General features: G+C 37.9%; 1 protein-coding gene and 1 pseudogene across 1 annotated transcript; both read left to right on the forward strand.

Moving 5' to 3' along the window:
* The first annotated feature begins 5,817 nt into the window (after nt 1–5,817).
* LOC131393321 (olfactory receptor 1J4-like) lies at nt 5,818–6,765 on the forward strand. The gene has a single exon (XM_058523967.1). It carries the CDS (start codon nt 5,824–5,826, stop codon nt 6,763–6,765), a length of 942 nt encoding a protein of 313 aa, XP_058379950.1. The 5' UTR covers nt 5,818–5,823.
* Nucleotides 6,766–19,025: 12,260 nt separating this feature from the next.
* On the forward strand, nt 19,026–20,025 carry LOC131393315 (olfactory receptor 1J4-like; annotated as a pseudogene).
* The last annotated feature ends 6,046 nt before the right edge of the window (nt 20,026–26,071 follow it).

The raw sequence follows: 26,071 nt of genomic DNA on the forward strand, positions 1-26,071 counted from the left end.
CATAAACCAATGGAACAGAATAGAGAGTCCAGAATTAAACCCACATGTATATAATGAACTGATGTTTGACAAGGGTGCCAAGAATAGACAATGAGGAAAGGATAGTCTGTTCAACAAACGGAAAAAGTGGATTTTCACATGCAAAATATTACAATAGACAAGACATGGAAATAACCTAGGTGTCTCTCGATGGATCAATGGATAAAGAAGATGTACATATATACAAGTGAATATTATTCAGCCATGAAAAGAAGGAAATCCTGCCATTTGCAATGAGATGGATGAACCTGGAAGATATTATGAAAAGTGAAATAAGCCAAACATAGAAAAACAAATATTGTATGGTATCACTTATAACAGGAATATAAAAAAAATGAAATTCATAGAAATAGAGTTTCAGGGTGGTTGTCACAAGCTGGGGGTTGGGGAAATGGGGAGACAGTCAAAAATTATAAAATTTTAGCTATAACATGAATACATTCTTGGAATCTAATATACAGTATGTCGACTATAATTAATAATACTGTGTTATATACTTGAAATTTTCTAAAACAGTAGATCTACATGTTCTCACCACAGTGAAAAAAAAAAGAAAACAATGGAGGTGTTGGATGTGTTAATTAACTTAAAGAAGAGCAAAGTGAGAGAAATTTCACTTCTTAATTTAAAAATTCACGGTAAACCTACAATAATCAAGAAAGTGTTGCACTGGCATAACGACAGACATTTAGACCGATGCAACAGAATTGAGGGTCCAGAAAAAACCTTATAAGGAATAAACTTTATGTTTGTGGTCGATTGGTTTTTGACACAGACATGAAGGCAATTCATTGGGGGGGGGTAATCTTTTCAACATATGGTGCTGGGAAATTAAATATCCTTATGCAAAATCTTAAAGTTAGACCATTGCTCCATACCATATACAAAAGTTAACTCAAAATGTATCAAAGAACTAAATATAATAGCTGAAACTATAAAACTTTTAGAAAAAAATAGGAGAAAATCTTTGTTTCCTTCAGTTAGGCAAAGACTGCTTAGATGATCCACAAAAGAAAAAATGATAAACTGAACTTCATCAAGTACAAAAATCACAGTACGTGATGTCAAAACAGGAACAAGACCAAGTGTATACACAGTGAGACATGGCTGTCAGAGAACAATTTGTGAGTGAATGGAGTTCACATGGCTTCCGCAATCTCCTACGTACCAGACAGCCTAGGTCACCTCCTCCTCTGCTTCTTCCTCAAACTTGCCCTCCTCCTGGGCCAGCCATGGCCCCCTGAACTGTTGGTACTCTGAAACCAGGTCTTGCATGTTACTCTCAACGTAGGTGAACTCCATCTTGTCCACACCCTTACCTGTGTACCAGTAACATGGCACGAACTACTCCAAGATACAATTGAATAACTCCTGCATGGTCTGCTGTTGTCAATGAGAGTGGCAAACATTTTTAGCTCCTGGGTTGGGATGTCACAGACAGCTGTTTTCACGTTGTTGGGGGTCCACTTTCATTATTTTGCATGTGGATATCCAGATTCCCAACACTGTTTATTGAAGAGACTAGTCTTTCACCATTGTGTATGCTTGGCTCCCTTGTCAAAAATTAGTTGATGGTATGTGTGCAGGTTTATTTCTGGGCTCTGTATTCTGTTCCATTGTCTATATGTCTGTTTTCATGCCAGTAATGTTCTGTGTTGATTACCACAGGTTTGTAATATACCTCCAGGTATCATTTGATGCCTTGAGTTTTTTCCATTTTTTTCACGATTGCTTTGGCTACTGTGGGTATGTCTATGAATGGAATGATTAGTGGCAGTAGAATGTGTGCTCTAATAGAGTTAGGCTTAGTGATGCGGTAATCTTCAAGGGCTGGTACTACCCTGCCAGGGCCTTTCTGTGATGTATGAAGAGGTAGATTCCACTGCTGTGTTCTTCTGAAGTCAAAGGTGTTCATGGCCTCTCCTCTTGCTCATGACCAGGCAGAGGGGAGATCAACATGCCACTAACATTAGGGACACCTACTCCTGGGACTCCTGTTGTTCAACTCCTTTGGCTCCTACACAGGATCCATCTCAAGAGGAAGGAAAGAAATTGGGCAATTAGCTGTACTGGCTTATTTTCTAACCAGAAGCTTAGGGTTGTGTTCCCATGGGTCCTGTTGATAAATGTGGGTCATCCTGCTCATTGTTCTAGCACTTGTAAATAGGTATGGAAGGTGCTACAGATCCTTAGGCCATGGAGGCGTAAGAGATGAGTATTCAGGTAGCAGCCTGGACCAGTAAGAATTGGCATTGATTAGAGCAAGGTGGGGAACCAACAATTAGCCTACATATGTGCTTTTATGTTAGGACTAGGAGAGAGAAAGAAGATGTGTGTTTACATTGCTTGTATAACCATGTGTTTTTAGTGGATTCCTGACTCACACCCTGACCTGTATGAATCTACTAGCCATATGTGGTCCTGAAATTAAAAGTAACTAAAATTAAAATTTTGGTTCCTTGGTTACACTAGCTGTATATCAAGTCCTCAATAATCACATGAGGCTAATGCTGCTGTATTGGACAGTGCAGATATAGAACATTTCCATCATTGTTGAAAGTCCTATTGTATAGTGCTGATAATAGACTACAGAGAGCTGGAAATCTCTTGAAAATGCACAGGTGTGTACTTGTATTGGCCTGATTATGTCGCTCCTTTTTACGTTATATGTGTGTTGTGTTTGACTACATGTGATTCTTAGTGTGTAGAGTGGTGTTTGTGTGTGTGTGTGGTTTGTGAATTGTCTGGGTGACTTGATGTGATGTCCGCATATTTATTTAAATAGCTTCATTGAGGTGTGATTGGTATACAAAAAACTGTACATATTTAATGTAGACAATTTAATGAGTTTGGACATGTGCATACACATGCAAAACTATCACAGAAATCAATGTAATAGACATATCCATCACCTCCAAAAATTCGTCTCTTTTGTGTGTTTGGTAAGAAAACTTAACTTGTGATTTACCACCTTAATGAATGTTTAAGTGCACAATATAGTATTGTTGACTATAGACACTGTGCTGTATAGCATGTCTCTAGAACTAATTTATCTTGCATAACTGAAATTTTATACCAATTGACTAAAACTCTAGATTTTCTCCTCCCCCTAACCCTTAGTAACCACCATTTATTTTCTGCTGCTATGTGTTTGACTCAGATACCTCATAAAAGTGAAATCATGCAATATTTATTCTACCGTGACTACCTTATTTCACTTAGCATAATGTCCTCCAGGTTCACCCATATTATCACAAACAACAAAATTTCCTTCTTTTTAAAGGCAGAATAGTATTCCATTGTATCTTTATAGCACATTTTCTCTATCTAATCATCTGTTGATGGAGATCTGGGATGTTTCCATAAAATATCTATTGTGAATAGTACTGCAGTGAACATGGGAATAAAGATATCTCTTCAAGATCCTGATTTCAGTTCTTTCTGGTACATACCCAGAAGTGAGATTGCTAGATCATGTGGTAGTTCTATTTTTTAATGTTTTGGAGCACCTCCATACTGTTTTCCATAGAGACTGCACAATTATACCTCCCCATAAACAGTGTAGAAAGATTCTTGTTTATTTTTAATTAAAGTTGTGTGTGACAAAGTGTTTCATTTTAAAGTTGTAAATAAGTTGGTATGAATCCATGCAAATATCTACACTTTCAACCACAATGAATATAGGTCAGAGAGGGCCAAAAAGTAGCACCTTGTGTTTGTTCATTTCTGTGTCACTCTGTGTGTCTGCTGTTGTGTACAACACACTCACATTCTAATTCTCTTCACCTTGGATGGGTGTAGAGCAGAGGGCTAAGTGAGTGACATAGCAATATGTGTATGCATTTGACCTGGTGAAACAGCCTCACAGCCTGACTCTTCTCTTATATCAGCTCTAGACATAAACAGGCAGCTCTTAGAGTCCTCTTTATGCAAAGTTGGTGGAGATTTGTCCTTGTGGTTTGAAGGGCACTGAACTTCTCTGGGGGCCCAAATTTTCTTCATTGACTTTCAGTTATTTCTATGTTTCCACTCTGGGAAACATGGCGTAGTCAATTTTGGAACTTTGTCTGGTTGATCAGATGACTGTGATTTCTGATGTAACTCCTCAGTCCTACAGCTTCTGTAATATCTCAGTTCTCTGGTCACATCATTGGGCAGATTCTCATGTTACTCATGCTCAGAACTCAGCCATTTTGAAGCTTTGGAGATGGAAGGGGAGAGAGAGACAATGGCAGATATAAAGTAAGTTATTTATTGTCAAATTTATTGAAAATGTCGTGATTCAAGTGCTGTGGATGTACTAATCTTCATAGGCCATTGTCTGGACCCTTTCTGTTTCCCTCGATATGGGAAACAGACCACAGAAGTAAACACACATTCTCAGGAAGCTACTTGATCTTCCCTCATGGCCTCCTCATACCTTTGTTATCTGTAATCTCTCATGTGTGATCTATGGTCTGTCATCCTGCCAAAATAATGAGTTTATTTTTATTTTTTGGTCATTCTCTTTTTGACTGTTGATTTTAGTTAATAATTTATTAACTTTTGTTGATGTATTTTTTAAATTAAAAAAAAATTATTGTGGTAAAATATACGTAACATAAAATTAATCATTTCAATGAGTTTTAAGTGCACAGTTCTGTGACATTAAGTATATTCGCATTGTTGTACAACCATAGCCACCATCCACCTCCAGAACTTTTTTATCTTCTCAAACTAAAACCATACCCAATAACAATAATGCCTCAATATCTTTTCCCCAAGCCCCTGGCAACCACCAGTCTATATTTTATCTCTATGAATTTGAGTATTCTAGGAATCTCATAAAAGTTCAATCGTACAGTATTTGTCTTTTTCTGACTGGTTTGTTTTGCTCAGCGTAATGTCTTCAAGATTCACTCATGTTGTAGCATGTGTCAGGATTTCCTTCCTTTATAAGGCAGGTAATATTCCCTTGTATATATATGCTACATTTTGTTTATCCATTCATCTGTCAACAGACATGGGTTGCTTCCATCTTTTGGCTACTGTGAATAATGCTGCTTTGAAAATGAGTGTACAGATATCTGTTTGAGACTTTGCTTTCAATTCTTTTGAACATATACCAAGAAGTGGAATTGTTGGATCATACGATAATTCTATGTGTAACTTTTTGAGGAAATGCCATAATGTTTTCCACAGTGTCTGCACCATTTTACATTTCTACCAGCAATACACAAGGGTTCCAATTTTCCCACATCCTTACCAACAATGGCTATTTTCTCTCTTCCTTGTTGATAACAGCCAGGTATGATGTGAGTTTGCATGTTGAGCACTTATTTTGCACATGGTACACTTATTTAATCCTCCCAATAGTGCTGAAAGTGGCATGTATGTGTGTGTGTGTGTGAGAGAGAGAGGGGGAAGGAGAGAGAGCAACAATTGGGATAAGCGAGCATCAGACGCAAGCACATAAGCAGTCTGGCTGCAGAACCATGCTCTTCATCAGTACTCGATGAGGTTGCTCACTAGGATCTGAGCTCCCTGAAGGAAGGGACCATGTCTTATTTACTACTCTCTCCTACTGTCTATCATAGTGTCTCCACATGAGTTAAAAAAGAAGCAAAGAAAAATGAGTCATTCTTGATTTCTATTGAAGATAAAGTAACGCAATGAGATTTGTGTGTTCAATGACACAGTCACTTGGAGAAAGAACATACGTGACCATACAGTAGTTGTGATGCTCAGTGTTTCTAAGTTCCTGATGTCCCATTTCTCTTCATTCTCAGAAGACAGAAAAGGAGCATGAGGAGGGAGAATCAGAGCAGTGTGTCTGAATTCTTCCTACTGGGGCTCCCCATCCCACCAGAGCAAAAGGGCATGTTCTTTGCTCTGTTCCTGGGCATGTACCTGACCACAGTGCTGGGAAACCTGCTCATCATCCTGCTCATCAGGCTGGACTCTCACCTCCACACCCCCATGTACTTCTTCCTCAGCCACTTGGCCCTCACGGATGTTTCCTTCTCATCTGTCACTGTCCCAAAGATGATGTTAAACATGCAGACTCAGCACCTATCCATCTCCTATCCAGGGTGTATTTCACAGATGTATTTTTACATACTTTTTGGGGGTGTGGATAATCTCCTTCTTGCAGTGATGGCATATGACAGGTACGTGGCCATCTGTCACCCCCTACACTATACCACCATCATGAGGGAGGGGCTGTGTGTGCTGCTGGTTGCTGGCTCCTGGATTCTCTCCTGTGGCAGTGCCCTCCTGCACACGCTCCTCCTAGCCCAGGTGTCCTTCTGTGCTGACAACATTATACCCCACTTTTTCTGCAGCCTCCCCCTTCTACTCAAGCTGTCCTGCTCAAATACCTCTCTCAATGAGCTGGTTGTATTCACTGCAGGGGCTGCAGTTGTCGTTTTTCCATTGAGTGGTATCCTGGTCTCTTATGGCCACATTGGGGCCTCTATCCTGAGGGTCCCCTCTAACAAAAGGATCTGCAAAGCCTTGTCCACGTGTGGCTCCCACCTCTCTGTTGTGTCTCTATTCTATGGAACAATTATAGCACTGTACCTTTCCTCCTCATCGGGCAACTCCAATGACAGAGACATGATTGCCTCACTGATGTATACAGTGGTGACCCCCATGTTGAACCCCTTCATCTACAGCCTAAGAAACAGAGACATGAAATTGGCTCTGGGATTTCTTTTCAGAAACAATAGCCTTTTTGCCAAGTGATTATTACCTAATCACGTTCTTATTTCAGCCACTGACCTTGTCAGAGATGCTTTCTTGAAAAATTCTGTGTTGACTACCCATGTCTCTAGCAGCCTCCCAACAGTCCTTCAAATGAGCAGTTACGTTATTGGACCCTACGCCTTTCACTTTTGTCACATCTGTGGTCCATTTATTCTTCCTTAACCCTAGATATGGCATTGACCACAACACAATTCACCTTTGTAGTCTTCCAAGTGCCAAACTCCTTATTAGTTGGCTGTGTGATTGATCATTCTGAATAGTTTGCACTACTGTTTTATCTTTCTGAAGAGAGATGAAAGACTTGCTACGATAACAAAGTACATCAACCTCCTCTCTCAAAAGAAAAACATGACAATGACATTTTATGCTTCTTTCTTAAAGATAAACCAGTTTTGTTTTAGGCCAATGTCAGAGGTATGAAATGTGATTGTCTTTTGGACTAAGCTATACCTTCTCACACCCTGAGTTTCTGACTCCCAGGTGGTAGAAGGTCATAATTCTCAACTGTGTTGTGGTGCCTTGCTTTATCTATAATGAAGTGTACATTTGGACCCTCAAACAGAGCCAGTTTAAGTTTTGTGGAACATTGTTTTGATAGGTTAAAAAAATTCTACTCAGCAATAGGTAATATAGATTTTAATTATCACTCAAAGTTTCTATCTGTTGAAGTAAATGAGATATATATCAGCTGCTCATTTCCTCTTTCTTGTTTATTGTTTTCCAAAGCTACATATATTCAGTAAACTTTGTCACGTTTAGTTTTAGTAAAGTCCAGGTGTGTCTTATGTCAAGTGTGTTGATGTGCATTGTGAGTGTGTTTGTGGGTGAATGGTACATCGTTGTGTCTTGTATATCTCACTTTGTGTGTTATTTATGACCTTCATGTATGTATATGACGTTTAGGACCTGAACCACATATTGGGTATCCTTCCCTTAGGAAGGGAACTGGTCACAGGTGACCAGAATCTCTAAATCAGTAATGTGTGTGTGTGTGTGTTTATGTGTGTCTGTGTGTGATTTGTATGTGTGTTTTGGGGCTTCTGATTTTCCCCAAGACTCAAATATTTCCTTCATTACTTTCCTCTGGAGCATTATTGATAGAGATAAACTTAGTTCCAAGCAACTCCCCTTTTCTGAAATGGATCTGCATTGATTTTCATATACCTTAGTGTGACTGAGTCAATCAGAGTGTTTTAAATCTTCACTTAATGCAACAGGCAAAGGCACATTAGGTGTCATGCTGTGTGACATTACAGTGCAGAACCCCCAGCAAATGGCATTGAGAACTTGAGAAAATCACTGCACTCCTTGGCATTGAGAACTTGAGAAAATCACTTCACTCCTTGGCCTCAGGTTTCAATCTAAAAATTGGAAGGAATTATACTTGCCTCATGAAAGTTACAGGTCCTCCATAAATATTTATTGTTTCAATAAATGATATTGAATTTGAGAGTCTTTTGTCAATTGCAAAATAGATCAATATCAATTATAGGAAATAGGCAGAAATCTAAGAACATTTTGAATGATTTTGGCTTCTTTGCAGCCATAAATCAACACATAGTGTCTGGCCCTCCTCACCAATGATGGGGGAAGTTTTCCTGTGTAGATTTAATCAGGAAATGTAGATAAAGTCCTTGGCCTAGTCCTCAAATGTTCACCAAAATATTTAGAATTCTTGTAAAAGATAGTACGTGGACAATTCTGGTTTGGGAGATATTCTGGCATCAAACAGTTTTAAATGATCAGCCACTTCTAGAGTGACCATGAGTTTATAGCTCTCAGTGATGGGGACCCAGCCAAATTCACACGAGGGAGTGTGACAACCCTCCAACAATGCTGTCTCAGCACTGAAGTCCCACGTTACTTTAAAGCAGAAACAAATGATACCAGTTTGTGGAGGCTCATCTACTATTTCTGCCACAGTGAGTTATTATGGTTTGGGTCTGTCTTGATGTTGTAAATTATCCCTCTATGCTCATCAAGATCTACAGTCACAGAGGGCAGGGACCATGACTTTCTGTTCACTGCTGCACTCTCAGTCCCTAGTAGAGGTCCATGTTCAGACTCAATATTCAGTAAACAATGGTTGAATGAAACAGTGAACACCTTCTTTTTTTTGAGCAGCGAGATCTTGTTGGCTGCTTCTGTGTGTGATGTTTCCCTGAAGCCAGAATGGGATAGAGCAAAGATGCATGCATCCACAGGTGTGAGAAATTAATGAGTGTATTTAAAAATTCATTGTTTCACCAGAAAATCACAGTATGACATGTGATGGTCCTGATCATCCTTTCTAGGTTTCTGAGAATCCAAAACCTTCTTCATCCTCAGCATATAGAAGAGCAATATGAGGCCTGACAACCAGAGCAGCATGTTTGAGGTCCTCCTTCTGGGGTTCCGTATCTGGCCAGAGCAGCAAGGCCCGGTCTTCACCCTGTTCCTAGGCACATACCTGACTGTGGTTATGCGGAACCTACCCGTCATCCTGCTCATCAGGCTGGACTCTTACCTCCACACTCCCATGTATTTCTTCTTCCTCAGCTGCTGGGCCTTCTCTGGCGTTTCCCTTTCAACTACCATGGTTCCAAAGATTCTCACAAACATGCAGAAATCCATCCCCTATGTTGGGTGCATTTCTCAGATGTATATTTTCATAGATTTTGGTTGTCTTGACAATTCCTTCTTGTCGTGATGGCATATGATAGGTATGTGGCCATCTTTCAGCCTCTCCACTACACCACCATCATGAGGTAGGAGGTATGTATCTTATGAGCAGCTGGTCTTGGTTCTTCTGTTGTATCCATGGCTTGTTGCCCATCCTCCTCTTGGCCTAATTGTCTTGTGTTCACAATATCATCTTCCACTTCCTCTGTAACATCCCTGCTCTCCTGAAGATGAGCTGCTCCGACATCTTTCCCAGTGCACTGATCATATTCACCATGAGAGGAATGCTCCTCATGATGCCTTTGATTAGTATCTTGGGCTCATATATCCATATACGGACTGCTGTCTTGAGGGTCCCCTCCACCAAGAGATTTTTTAAAGCCTTTTCTATCTGTGGATCCCATCTCTTTGTGATGTCTTTATACTATGAGACCCTTGCAGGTGTTTACTTCTTCTCCTTATCATAGGAATCCAATGACAAAGTCATAATTGCTTTGGTCATGTATGCAGTAGTTACCCCCATGTTGAAATGCTTCATCTTTAGCCTGAAGAATAGAGATATAAAACAGGCCCTAGAAATATTTGTCAATAGGGCTAACTTCTTTAAGTGGCAATCACTAAATCCTCTTATTACAGTCATGAGCACTTTGAGATGTATCTCCTAAAATTATCATATGGTTGACAACTCCATAGAACTTTAAAAAATATGCTTTCTATTGCTATGTATAGCCTTGTTAATATGTCAACTAGATCAAGTTTGCTACTTGGATTGTTAAATATTCTGTATCCCTAGTTAATTGTTTTCTGTGTGCTTATCATCTCTTATAAGATATTTGCAAAATCTTATGCAAAACATCTCACACACTCATGATTGTGGATTTGTGTTTTTCTCCTTTTAGTTATGTCAGGTTTTGCTTACACATTTTTTATACTATGTTATTGAGGACACACAGATTTAGCATCATAATCTGCTTCCAGTGGACTGATTCTTTTACGTAGTGGTTTGCTGAAGCTGGCTTGCATTGTTTTGAAGCTGACGGTGCACATTTCTTCCCAACTCTACATTCAAAGACATCATGTTGGTAGACTGAATTCACCACAATGGGAATACTGAAACTATGGAAATTGGCAAATGCTACAAAGCAAGACTTTGTAAAAAAAAAAAAAAAAGAGAGAGAGAGAGCCATTTTTTATTTCTTTAGTGGCACACCACTGAACTTATAATTAGGAGATTATAATTAGGAAATATTTCTCATTATCTCTATCCATGACTCCTCCCTTAACATCTCATCTACTTCTTCTGATGTTAGTATAGATATACAAGCTTTCTTTCGGTTAGTGTTTACATGGTGCTTCATTTCCATCACTTTACTTTAAAGTTTTCTATGTCCTTATATTTTTGAGCTGTCCATGGTTAACAGTGTAAACGTGGGTTTTGCTCTTTGTATTTGGATCTACAATCATTACATTTCTGGAGAATTTGATCTGCTTTCATTTAATGTAATCATGATATATTTGAATCTATATTTTCCGTATTACTATACAGTTTCTATTTGAGACATCTGTTTAATTTTTATTCTCTCTTCTCTTTCTCCCTTTTGATTAATTAAATATATATTTCATTATTCCATTCACCTTCCTTCAACTTATTAATCATACATTATTATTTTATAATTCTTTTCTGTGCTTTATGTTGAGATTACTTCTTCCTTTCTGTTTAAAACTTTTTTATTGTAGAATAGTATACATAACAAGAAATTTATAGTTTTAACCATTTGAGGTATACAATTCAGTAGCATTTAATACATTCATCACCACTACCTCATTCAAGGACTCCAAAAGGAAACTCTATGGAACGTCAATTCAATTGAGTGTTTTGCAGCTGTGAAAAAATAATGACAAATATATCTATGAATCAATATGGAGGAATTCCAGGTTATTTTGTTAAAGGCAATAAAACAATGTTATAAAGCATCTATAGCATGCTACTTTTTGTATAAAAGTGAAGGGGAAAGAAAATATACATATATCTGCCCATTTGAGCAAAAAGAAACAAGAAGAATAAATCAGAAACTAGTGAGATTGCTTACCTACAGTAGGTGGGTAGAATGGGGTAGAAAAGATGAGATGAGTGCATTTAATGGTATAGTTTGGCTATGTTTTCTTTTACCTACTAAAAATAAATAGAAGAGGGTGGGGAATAAAGCAAAATAGAATAAAACAAAACAAATGAACCTAACTATATTGCAAAGTTAATCCCATAATTAGACTAAATGGGAAAATAAAATGACAAACCTAAGTAATACTCTTGAACACAGAATTTTGTCTACGTACAATCACAATAAAGAAAAACTGTAAACAAAGTGATTGAGCTGCAGTAAATGTGTCATTAACAGTGGTATGAGTTTAAGATTCTGAAATTGCTTGACATGTGTTCAAAGATTAAACAAATAAGTAAACATATTGTGGAAAAGGGAATAACTTTTTACTATCAGTGAAAGGTGCCATGTGCATGGAAAAGGAGAGGCTGGAAAGGACTCTGTGGTGTCAAACTAGAATTGGATATGGCAACATGAACCATGGTTTTTCAAATGTATAAATAGAGGCCAGTCCGGTGGTGCAAGCAGTTAGGTGCGTGCACTCCACTCCGGCAGCCCGGGGTTCGACAGTTCGGATCCCGGACGCGCACCGATGCACCGCTTGTCAGGCTACGCTGTGGCGGCGTCCCATATAAAGTAGAGGAAGATAGGCATGGATCTTAGCCCAGGGCCATTCTTCCTCAGCAAAAAAAGAGGAAGATTGGCAGATGTTAGCTCAGGGCCGATCTTCTTCACACAAAAAGAAGTATATAAATACATTAAAACTTACGTGTTGTATGTGCCAATATCTATACTCTTCCCTTTCCCCATTCTTTAAGACCCACTCCTAACCCACCTCCTTGGGTAAGCATTCCTTTCGTTTATTAGTTTCTAATCTCTACTTCCTGTGTTTCTTTTATATATATAGCCTAGCTGCATCCTCTGAGATCATTTAGAAACCTTGAAAGCAATGAACACACATAACGCCAAATTTGCTCTTTACCCCTCTCCTCTTAATGGAACCAACATACTTAGAAGAATGGCTGATTCCGGAGCCAGGACCAGGACTTCCCAAGATTATCCAAGAAAATTTTGCTGAGTCTGAAAGTAAAAAGTGTTCAATGAATCTTGGGGACACAATGCCAACTCGAAGGGGTTCCCACTGGCCAAATCTAGAGTAATTTGAGCTTCAAAATGAATAACACCAGGAATAGATAAATGTCTCAGATAAATATGTCTCAGATAAATAAGAACCCATGAGTCCATAATAATATAATTAAATCAATGAAAAAATAAATGAGTGGAGGCACTGATGGAAAGTTCCTTCTTAAAGGACAATACGACTGGTAAACGTAGAGGAAATGACAGAATTATAAAATCACCATTTGGCCAACACATTTGCAATAATTTTTTCCTATAAGAATGACCAATGGATGTGAAATATAGTGGGTGAAATTTTAATTAGAAAAATAGGTTATAGTTATATATTCTCAAAATAACTACTGAAATGATACTTACTAATCACAAAGTTTAAAATAGTAACTCTCCAGTAGAGACCCTGGCAGATACCACCTTATCAAGGATAAAAGCGCTAGTAATTGGAAAAATTGATATCATGTGCCTTCTGATAAAATGCACTGTGGTAGACATGTTGAAAATCTAAGCCTAAAATACACACACATAAGTAAACAGAGTAAAATGTTAGTCATTGGGGAAACCTGGGTGAAGTGTGTGCAAGAATTCTTTGTATCATTTTCACAACTTTTCTATAAGTCTGCAATCATTTCAAAATAAAACTTTTTAAAAATCCTTTGTTCCAGCTGGGACCATGCCCAAGAAGAAAGGGCATTGCTGGCATCAAGAGCACTATCCCCGGGGACTCCAGTTCCCTGGGGCTCCTGGATCCATAACTCCCTAAAGGGCAGTAAGTAATTAGGCAGAAGCTTGGGGACTTGGTTTCAGCTCTCTCGCTGGTAATGAAAATGTTTTCTTTTGGCTCATTGCTCTGTAGCTGGTTAAGGAATATGAAAGTGCTGAGGCCTCAGATATTTTTCTTTTTTTTATAAGGAAGATCAGCCCTGAGCTAATACCCATGCCAATCCTCCTCTTTTTTGCTGAGTAATACTGGCCCTGGGTTAACATCTGTGCCCATCTTCCTCTACTTTATATGGGATGCCGCCACAGCATGGCCTGACAAGCAGTGCATCATGCGCGCCCAGGCCGCCAGCAGCGAGCCCGCGTACTTAACCGCTACGCCACGGAGCTGGCCTCTCAGATATTTCCTTTATTTGTCTGGGTACTGAGTCTGCTGAAGAGAAACTGAGGATTCGGGCAACAGTCTGGAGCAGAAAGTGTCTGAGGTCACCAAAGATGAGCACAGGTCAGAGGGAGCTGGAAATCTGCTCTTGGCGGTGGATCTGTCTGTGTGCTTGTGGGTTTGTGTGCCTTTGTGTTCACAGATGTGTGTGGGCGTGTGTGCATGTGTGTATGTGCACGCTTGTATTTGCATTGTTTGATAGTGGTGTGTGTATGTGTGTGTGTGTGTGTGTGTGTACTATGTATCTGATTCACAGCCTGATTCTTTTCCTAAGTTAGACCCAATTCGGGCTGTGTTGTAGCACTTGTAGACCAAGTTATCAGCCTCCTAATGTGTGATGAGAGACCTGTGACTCATGCCTGTGATCTTAAATGCTTTCATCACAGCTGAGTGGATGAGAGCTCAACATCAGGAGTGAGATTGTTGTCTCCGCTCCTGAAGAAGATGCCCAACCTCACCAAGGATCCCAAGTCAGAGAGGGCTCAAACCTCTGCTCAGCAGTGTGTGCCAGTTTATGTGTGAACTGTGTTTTTAGGTGACACACTCTTGTGTGAGAGCAAGAGTGTGTACTGTTTGCTTTGTCTGTGTATATGTTACTATGTGTATGTTACTCACGTGCATCGGTTGTTGGCGGTGGTTTATTGACTGTGCCTGTGACTGAATAGGCTTCACTGCCCGCCACTGACTGCCTTCCCCTGGGAAGCGGATGAGTCAGAAGGGGCCAAAGCATGCCTCTCAGTAGTGAGACTGTGAGTGCTGCTTGCTGTAGTGAGTGTGTGGCTGGGTGTGCACGTGTGTTTGTGGGCATCTGATTTGCACCCGTGATTTCAAACGTTTCCTTAAGTGCCCTCCTTCCCGGGCACATTTGGCTGAGATAAGCAGGCTCCAAGGACTCCTTGTTTCCTGAAAAGGATCTGCTATAATTTTCATATAACTGAACATGACTGAATCACACAGAGTTTTGTAACTCTTTACTTTCACTAAACGTTTCAGGCAAAAACTTTAGGCATCATGCTGTGTGAAGTTAGAGTGCAGAATTACCATCAAATAGCGAAGAGAGCTTGGGAAAGTTACTTAAAACCTTGGCCTCAGTTTCCATATCTATGAAATGGAAAGAATTATTCTTGTCTTGTGAACCTTACAGGCCCTCAGTAAATATTTATTGTTTAAGTAGAACTTAAAGTATGTAAGAATACTCTGTCATTTGGAAAATACATTAATTTGAATGAATGAAATTACATAGGCAAGGACTAACAAAATTTTCGACAACTTGGGCTTCCTTGCAGCTCTAACCAATGAAAGGGAAAGTTTCCATGTGTAGTGGTTAGGAGCACAGGCTCTGATCACACAGTCCTATTACATTGACAACATGAAGTAGCTAATGCTAGACAATGTTTAATTTACAGAAAATGGTAATATGCATACAGTAATGTATGACTCCAGTGCTGAGGAGATGTTGTTGGAACATGGTCACTTTCCTCCATAGAACCTGGCCAGGTCCCAATGACCTAGAGCTGGAAATTCATTAGCACTCTAGAAGTGGCTGGTCATTTAAAACCACTTGATTGCAGAATAGCTCCCAAAATGGAATAGTCCTATTTTTCATAAGAATGATAAACATTTGTGTATGTGGCTAAGGACTTTGCCTACATTTCTTAATTAAAAGCAGACATCTCCCTTAAATTCCTAGTTTTAAAAAAATCTTCACAGTCGTGATTAGAATTTGTGTTGTTTCACCAATTTTAGCTTTTAAAAAATAAAAACATAAGTGATATAAATTCTGTAGGCCTACAACCATACAGTAGGGGACAGAGATGGCACAAATGCACACATGTGTGTATATAATATACAGGATATATAATCATGTATATATGTGTATATATACATATATATATATATATATACACACACACAGGATATGTAATCCACATAATATATAATATATATAACTTGATGTACATTAGTCCCCTCTTATTCATGGGTAGTAACTTCCAATTCCCTCAGTGAATGCCTGAAAATGTGGATAGTACCAAAAGCTATATACAATATATTTTTTGCTATACATACGTACCTATGATAAATTTTAAATTATAAATTATCCACTGTAAGAGATTAATAACAATAACTAATAAAAGGAGAGAGGAGGGGAGTTAAAGAGTAGAGCTTTGAGACAGGGGTCAAACTAAAGAGACCATCAATTCTGTATAGAAGAAGAAAGGAACAGAGAAGGACTGCTAAAACACTGAGGAAAAAAAAAGTTAAAAAATGGCAGTAAGTACATACTTATCAATAGCTACTTTAAACGTCAATGGACTAAATGCTCCAAGTAAAAGGCATAGGGTGGCTGATTGGATAAAAAAACAAGACCCATATATATGCTGCATACAAGAGACACACTTCAGACACTCACACAAAGTGTGAGTGACACACAAAGACACTCACAAACTGAAAGTGAAGGGATGGAAAAAGATACTCCATGCAAATGGCAATGAAAAGAAAGCTGGGGTAGCAGTACACATATCAGACAAAATAGACTTTAAAACAAAAACTGTAAAAAGAGACCAAGAAGGGCATTACATAATGATCAAGGGAACAATCCAACAAGAGGATATAACACTTGTAAATATCTACGCACCCAATGTAGGTGCACCCAAATATATAAAGCAATCATTAACAGACATAAAAACAGAAATAGACAGAAACACAATAATAGTAGGGGACTTTAACACTCCACTTACACCAATGGATAGATCATCCAAAGAGAAGATCAATAAGGAAACATTGGCCTTAAATGATACACTAGAACAGATGGACCTAGTAGATATATACAGAGCATTCCATCCAAAAACCGAAGAATGCACGTTCTTTTCAAATGCACATGGGGCATTCTCCAGGATTGACCACATGTTAGGCCACAAAACAAGTTTTGTGTATTTTTGTTTTGTATGTGCTTGCATGCATCAATCTAGACACAGAATATGAGTTAAATACATGTGATATACAATTCATATGTGTTGCTAGGTGTTTTATTTTTGTGTTGTACAGTTCATGTGCTTGTGTTTCTGTGTGGTTGCATAGAATATTTCTGAGTTGTGTGTCCAATCTGTGGTATTACTTGTAATTTGTGTTTATATGAGTGTGTGGGCAAATAAACCACACACTTACCACCTCTTACTTAGGGTTGATATAGGTCACAGGTGGCAAGAAATCGCAAACCATCAGTTTATATGTGTGTCTGTGTGTGTTTCTGGGATGTGATTTAGGGGCTTCTGATTGTCCCCTGTGAAATCATATGTTTCCTTAACTGTCTTTCAACAGTGGCCATATTACTGCATTGAGCAGGCAGGTTCATGTGCATTTCCACACTGGGAAGGTCTCATATTCTAAAAGATATGAGCTCAGTGTTGGCAGTATGTCACACTGGGACCCAATCCTCAGTCTGGCCCTTATATGTTTTTGTGACCTTGGGCAAGTGACTTCAGCTCTCTGAGGTTCAGATTCCTCGCTGGTAAAGGAGGGTAATTATTCTGACTTTGCAGTGCTGTTATTAGGATTAAATGAGGCCACGCATACAAATCTTTCAGCACCATGCCTTGCACATAATTTGGGCTCAGTAAAAAGGAGTATATTTATCTTTCCTCAAACCCAATGTTTGTGTCATGGAGGTTTCTTATTTCACCATTGTCTAGGGCAGGACATGTAGAGACACAGAAAACAAGCCCATGCAAAGTCTCCCTCTCACTCTTCAAGGTCATGCATGGCCTCCTTTCCACGGCTCATGGCCCCGCTTCCTCTTTGAGGAATTTCTGCCTGAATCAAGATTCCTAGTTGGTTCTGGTCTATTTGTTTTCTTCTGGTTTCTTGGTGAGGATGGACACAGCATATTTCATTGACCCCACAATGGCCAGTCAGTGTCCTCCTTGGTGACCATGGATGGAGGTAACCAGTGTCCCTAAACACATTTGTGGTCCCTGAGGAGGTCTTGCTGTCCTGCTCCTAGTCTTGAGTGAGATGTAAGTCTTGAATCTCTCTCCAGTGAACCAATGTGTCTGGTAACCCTTACCTCTAACTTTATTTCCAAAGAAACACGAAATCTGTAATCCATTGTCAAACAGCTGAGTCACTTCCAGTTGGTCATTTATCTCATTGGTCTGAAGTTTTCCACATCTGTGAAATGAAGGACATAATATTTGCCATAGGTACAATATAGCCTCTAAATATATATTTGTTATTTGAAGTTAAAGTGTGTGGAAACCCTTTGTAAATTGTATGATGTATAAATACGATTGGTGACTCCTTTGGACGAAGTTGGCTGACCTCACACAGCATGTCTCCTATTGAGAAGAATGACTTCTATGTAGAGAGGTTAAGAGATGGATTCTGGTCAGATATACGTCATTATTTCACCTGTTTTACTTATAAGCAATATGTCTTTGCACATTTAAATAATGTATCATTTTGCTTCTCATAGATAAAATGGGTAAAATAATACCTATTTATTAGGGCTGTGATAAGAATTTAGATAAAAAGTGCACATAATACTGTTGGCATAGTGTCTGCCATAGTGTATGTTAATGATAAATATCGGACATCGTTGTTAATGTTAATTTTGGACATAGAAGGACTTTTGGTGACAGGGAACATTAAATATTTCTGATCAGTTAGTATCCAGTCAATTCTACTGTAAGCCTGCAACAAAGCTTTAGTTATTCTATTCCAGCTTAGAGAGATTCACATTTTTTCAAGAGGAAATGACTGATAACTGTCTCTTAGTGCCCATCTCAAGTTTTATCATAGTAAATTACGAGTTTGACATGGCTTGATATGAAGTTGTAAACTCCTTGCATGCAGAGACTTTGCATTTATTTCTTGCTATTACATACTCTGTGATTTGCATAGTACCTGGGACAAGGCTGTTGATCAATACATATTTGTGGAATAAAGGAAAAAATTCCCTCTGGTTTCTATGGAAGGAAATATTGTTAGTTATTGTGAGGATACAATGTATCATTGGATCCAAAATGGGACAGACTTGTCATTCATGCATCAACAAGTGTGAGAAATAAACAGAAGTCTAGTGAAAATTAATAATATTCAGATAAAAAAAGACCATAATGTTATGGCTAATTCTAAGTTGCTGACTTTTCCCACTTTCCGTCATTCCCAGCAGAGACAGGAGCAGTATGAGGAGGGAGACCCAGAGCAGCATGTCCAAGTTCCTCCTGGGGCTTCCCATCCCGCTGGAGCAGTAGGGCATGTTCTTTGCCCTGTTCCTTGACGTGTACCTGACCACAGTGCCAGGGAACCTGCACATCATCCTGCTTATCAGGCTGGACTCTTGCCTCCACACCCTCATGTACTTCTTCCTCAGCCACTTGGCCTTCACTGATGTCTCTTCTCATCTGCCACTTTCCCAAGAATGTTCTTGGACATGCACACTCATCACAACCCCATCCCCTGCATAGGGTACACTTCCCAGATGTATTTTTTAATATTGTTTGGTTGTCTTGACAATTTCCTTCTTGGTGTGATGACATATGACAGATATGTGGCCATTTGTCACCCACTCCACTACACCACCATCATGAGGCAGTAGCTGTGTGTCTCATTAGTAGCTGGGTCTCGGTTCCTCTGTTGTCGACATGCTCTGTTGCATACCCTCCTATTGGTCCAACTGTTCTTCTGTGCTGAAAATACCATCGCCCACTTCTTTTGTGACCTCCTTGCACTCCTGAAGATGAGCTGCTCAGACATCTCCCTCAATGAGCTGGTCATCTTCATTGAGGGAGCAATGTTTGTCATCCTGCCTTTGAGTACTGTCTTGGTTTCTCATATCCAGATAGGGACCACTATCCTGAAGTTCCCCTCTACCAAGAGATTATTCAAAGCCTTTTCTACTTCTGGCTCCCATCTCTTTGTGGTGTCTTTATACTATGGGACCATTGCAGGTGTTTACTTTCTCTCCTCCTCATCCATTTCCAATAATAAAGACATAATTGCTTCTGTGATGTATATGGTAGTCACCCCCATGCTGAACCCCATCATCTGTAGCCTGAGGAACAGAGATATGAAGCATGCCTTAGAAATATTTGTTAATAGTGTTATGTTCTTTAAGTCACAGTCACTCAATCTATAGCAATTACACATTCAAATGAACAAGTAAACTGTTAAGCCTGAGCAAAAATTCTGAGTGTCCAGTTAAGTCTGGGCTGCACGTACAGCTCAGGAAGGTTGACTTTTCCCATGTCCCTCTCTGCTGACACATACAAGCTCTCATTACCCAGACTGATTTTAACGATTATGACATTTTCTTAACAGGTTTTATAGAACATGATATTGTATCCCATCATGCATAAGGCTTGGTGAAGGGAGGGGTCAGTGAGGATGTCAACTGGCAGGAGTGAGGAAGGAAGCTTCTCCAGTCCCATCATCTCTAAGAGATTTTTGCCTTTCTTCCCTTGGCTCCCCAGTATCAAGGCTAAAAAGAGTATCATAGTATCCCAGTGGCATAGCAGTTAAGTGCGCGCGTTCCACTGTGGCAGCCCGGGGTTCGGATCCCGGGCATGCACTGTCACACCACTTGTCAAGCCATACTGTGACAGCATCCCATATAAAGTAGAGGAAGATGGGCACAGATGTTTGCCCAGGGCCAATCTTCCTCAGCAAAAAGAGGAGGATCCATGACAAATGTTAGCTCAGGGCTGATCTTCCTCACGCACACACACAAAAAAGAGTATCACAGAAAATTTTGCTTACATAAATTAAATTTCCAATTTTTAGAAAGCTAATATTCTCACAATAAACTTTCAATGACTCAACTTCATTTCCTTTAAAGTATGGGTTCATATGAGTTTGTCTACTCTTAATAAATATGTAGAAATGATATGATTTCGAAAATGTGCTGTTCTATGCAATATTTAAGTTAATTCTAAGAAAGGAAAGTGAGGAAATCTTCTAGGGTGCTAGAAATGTTTATATCTTGATCCAGGTGGTAGTAACAATGGATGTATACATATGGAAAAATTCATGAGGCCAAACATTTTGGATTTAGGTACTTAGTCTAGGCATATTAGACAGTAATACAAAAAGGGAGGAGGGAGGACATACAACAACCCGTGACTATTATTTTCTGAGGAGAAGTGAAAAAAAATGTATATATAATGAATGTCAAGATATATATATTTACAATTAATATAACTGTCCTAGTGAGGAGATGCTCCCATTCTTCCTACATGTTTTTTTCTTTCCTCTCTAATGTTTTCTTTCTTTGCTTACATCATAACTCACTTAAACAAAAGTGTCATTTCGTCTTGCTTATACTCAAACTTTTACCTGCAGGTCCTCTCCAAATCCATCATCTTGGGGCTTTCAGGTAGGCACGGGTGTGGGTGATGAGGAGAACATGGTGATAAGTTATCAAGTCTTACCTAGGATGTTCAGAAGCTAGAGGAACTGATGAGTTAATGCAACCAAGTTTTTGGTGGAGAGCTGAGTATCCAGAATGAGAAATGACTGTATACAGAAGCATCACACTCAAATAAGCTCTAACAAGAATGAGAGCTGACTTTTTAACAAGAGCAGCAATAAAAGATTGAAGGAAATCAGAAGGCAAAGGAGTGACAACTTTAGTAGAGTGGAAAAAAATATTCTGTCAACCTCGAATACTGCATCAGGAAATATACCCTTCAAATTGAAGGTGAAATAAAGATGTTTTCAGAAAATAAAAACAAAAATTTGCCAGCAGACTTATACTAACAGAAACACCAAGGAGAGTTCTTTAGGTAGAAGGAAAGTGATTATTGGAAAAACTTTAAAATTGCAAAGAATGAGAACAATAGAGATATTCATAAGATTGGTAAATATAAAAATGGATATTGACTGAACTGAAAAACATCAATAGTAACAATATCCTGTGGGGATTATTTGAATAATCCTAAGGTCACACTTGTGTGAAAATAAATTCGGAAACTCAGTTGAATTAGGTAATTTCCTAGAGAAATACATATTACCAAAATTGTCTCCATATCATATAGAAAGTCTAAATACACCAATTTCTGTAGAGTAAACGGAGAAAGCTATTAAGCAATTACTCCATAAGATAGTACCAGGCCCATATGTTTTCATGGGGAAATTTATTAATGGTCAAAGACCTGATAGTCTAAATGCTGCACGAATTATTCCAGAGCATTGAAATAAAGGAAAACATTTTAATTTGTTTTATTGATGAAATAAGTACAACATTGATGCATAAGCATGATAAAGAAGTAGAAAAATAAAATTTTAAGCTGACAGTACTTATGAGGATTAATGCAAATATACTCAATAAAATATCAGCAAACAGAATCCAACACCATGTTAATAAAATAATACATATAACCAAGTGAGATATTTCCAGGAATTTGAAGTTGGTTCAATATTGGGAAATCCTTAATAAATTACAACATATTAATAAATCTTAGCTTAAGAACTACGTAACTCTTACCATAGGTACTGAAAAAGATTTCAACAAAATTTGATAAAACTCAATAAAAAAAGAATTGGTGTATTCTCTTTTAATAAAATATATATTTTATATTAATTATGTGTGATATATATAAATATATTTATTATGCATAATGTTATTTTATGTATATTATTATACATAGATATATGTTTGTATATCATATATATTTCATGTAAAATATATTATATATTATATTATGTATATTATTATACATAATAAAATATATATACCTTAGTTATACAGTCAACATCTTACTTAACGGGAATCATTAGAGACATTTCCTTTAAGGTCAGGATCAAAACCAGAATGCTCACTAATCAACACTTTGGTGAAAATATTAGCCAATGCAACTAGATTAATGATATCAATTAAAGTCATAATAATTGGGAAAGAAGATGTAAAATCTTCTGATGATTTAATACATACTTTAAAAACAAGAAAAAAAAGACATTCTGAAAGCAGTATTTGTATGGAGGTACTGTAACTGCTTAGTCAGTTCAATAGAATGCAAGTAGTCATCAGGAGTTAGATATTTGTCGATCCTGCCTCATTTACTTTTGATCTTTCTTCACCAGTAAACTCACACCTTGGCCGACTAAACTCCCTGTCCACCAGTTCCTCAATTTTTAGAATTCAATCTGAATATGAAATGAGTCATACCTTAACAGACCCAGCCACCTCCATTCCCCTTCCAAAAATAGACAGCTGTGTGTCATTTTCACAGTGAAATTGGTTTGGGTTCAATATCCTAGTTCTGTGTTCCTGTGATGTAATCTGATTTGCAGCCTCTCTCCCCTAACCCACCACATTCACACAGTGCAATTACTGTTTTAAAATGAGGTTTTACTTTATTTCCTTGTTTAGACCCTCATTCTGTTTCTATTTGTAGTACCTTATTGAGGAAATTTCTTGCCTAGACTCAGCCTGACATTATTATTCAATTTTCCCTGCAAAAATATTAGCATTGTGCTTTGATTTGAAGCTCATGCCCTGCTCCATTGGAATAAGCTTCCAGGAGTGAAATGCTTGAGAGAGCCCTTTTTGTTTTTTTAACTTCTATAACCCTAGTCATTATGCCATGTGCTGGGCATGGTATTTGACCAGGATACCAATTGTTTTTCTGAAGTCACATGAGAGATTTCAATCTTCTTTGTAGGCCATTCCTGTTGCAGAGGAGCCTCTGCTACAACGAGCCTGCCTCTCCAACCTGTCGATAACTATACGCAGGCCTCTAGCCTTTCCTTTCTCTGTTTTCTAGTCATATTTGAGGAAACTTCCTTCAAGTCTCTGGATACGGCATCTGAACTTTTAAAGAATATTCTTCCTTATGCTGGTAATAACTAAAATCAATTATTTCACATCAGTCCATAATCTAAAGCAATTAATAGATTCTACTTTTATAATTTATAGTTTTAACTCATATTATTATTCTCTAGGTGACAAACATATTTGTGAATTGATATGGAATAATTTCCAGGATATATTTTTAATATACAAAAGCAATATGTCCAAAAGTCTGTATGATGCTTACCTTTGTGTAAAAATGAAAGAGAAAAAAGAAAATATATGTGTATCTGCTCATTTGAGCAAAAAGAACACAGGAAGAAGTCAGACACTAATGAGTTTGGTTTCTTGCAGTGGCTGGGTGGGAATGTGTGGAAGGGATGGTGAGATGGATATACCTATTTGTGTGTTTTGACCAAGTTATATTTTACTTACTCAAAAATAGACAAAAAAAGAATAGGAAGAAAAAAATAAAATAAAACCAAATAAACTAACAACTATATTTCAAATGGATAACATGATTAGACTGAAGTAGAAATTAAAATAACTAATCCAACGAATTCTGAAATACAATATTTTGTGCATATACCTTTAGAAAGAAAACCACAAAGATATTGAGCTGCATTTAGTAGTTTTGTCATCCATGGCGATATGGGTTCAGAATTTTGAAGTTACTTAACATGTATTCCAAAATTCAGTGAATAAGTAAAAAATATTGCTGAAAAATGGAATGACTCTTCACTATCAGGTAAAGGTGTTACATGCATAACAAAGGAGAGGCTAGAAAGAACTCTGTGGTGTCAAACTGGAATTGGAGACGTCGGTCCAAACTCATGGTTTTTAATACATATATAAATAGATTGAAATTTATGTTTTATATGTCAATATTTATACCATTCTCATCCCCCATTCTTTTCACCTGATTCCCAACCCACCTCCTATGAGTAACCATTTCTATTAGTTTATTAGTTTCTTGTTTATACTTTCTGTGTTTCTTTCGTATATATATGTATATATATGTAAGATATATATACATATATATACATATATACATATATATACATATATACATATATATATATGTGTATATATATGTGTGTGTATATATGTAAGAAGCCTTATAAGCAATGAATACACCTAACAAATTTTCTCTCTAAATACCATCCTTCCCTCAAAGGAACCCAAGTTACTTAGAAAGATGATTAATTCCAGGGCTGGGCCAGGATATACAAAGATGACCTGGGAAAATTTTGCTGAGCCTGAAAGTAAGGAAGTAGTCTACGAATCATGGGGACTCAGGAGCCAGCTCAAGTGGCTCCCATGGGCAAATCTGGAATAATTTGAGCTTCAAAAAGAATAACAACTGTAGTGGATTGTGACTCAGAGGTTAAATGAAAATCAACGAATACATAATTATATAAATAAATTGATAAAAATTAAACTGTAGAGAAAAGAAATTTCCCTTATACAGAGAACTAACACGTGTAGAATGATTGATGGAATGAGAAAAATCACCATTTGGCCACCACAATTACAATAATTGTTTCAGGCCAGAATCACCTGATTCTTATGAAGTATAATATTACATATAGTGGTTGAAATTTTAATGAGAAATAGCATGTTTATATAACCTTTAAATATCTACCCAAGTTATATTTATTAATTTCAAAGATAAAAATACTAACTTTATAATAGAGAAACCTGGCAGACACCACCTTAATCGATTGACCAAGTTTAAAATTACCAGTAATTGGAAAAATTGATGTCAGTTTCCTCCTGATAATATGCGCTGTGGTGTACCTGCCAAAGATCTATAGCCTGAATCTGAGATATATGTGTACCTCCATAATAATACAGCACATGTTGTTAAATATTAACTATGGGGGATCTGGGTGAAATCTACTTGATAATAGTTTGTATAATTTTTACTTTTCTGTAAGCCTCAAATGGTCTCAAAATAAAAAGTTAAAAAAATCCCTTGTCCATAATCACTCAGTAAGAGAGAATAGAATATCCTACAGGTCTATTACTCAATTTAAAGTTGGCATCCAGGCAGACATTTATGATCTTCCAAAATATTCTCCTTGTATCCCATATCAGAGACAGGATATGAACCGCTGAACTATGGGCAGAACAAGGAACATAATTCTATAAAATATCATCCCTCCTCTTTAAGAATTTACAGTCTCTATAGTGAAACCATAGAGGCAATGTTACACTGAGAAAAGAAGCATGTCTGAAGAACAAAACATATCAGCATATTTGCAGTCCACAAATTGGCACACAAATGTGTAACTAGAAAATATTATCTATACCAATGTGTGCTAGATAGTCTCCATTTATCTGTCCAACTACATTCTCTAGCCATCTCCAGGCTGTTTTGTCTCAGGAGTCTGACCTGTATGGACTGCATCAACTGATCTCCCTGGACCTTTGGATTTG

The sequence above is a fragment of the Diceros bicornis genome, chromosome 28 (genome assembly GCF_020826845.1).
Source record: "Diceros bicornis minor isolate mBicDic1 chromosome 28, mDicBic1.mat.cur, whole genome shotgun sequence".
NCBI lineage: Eukaryota > Metazoa > Chordata > Mammalia > Perissodactyla > Rhinocerotidae > Diceros > Diceros bicornis.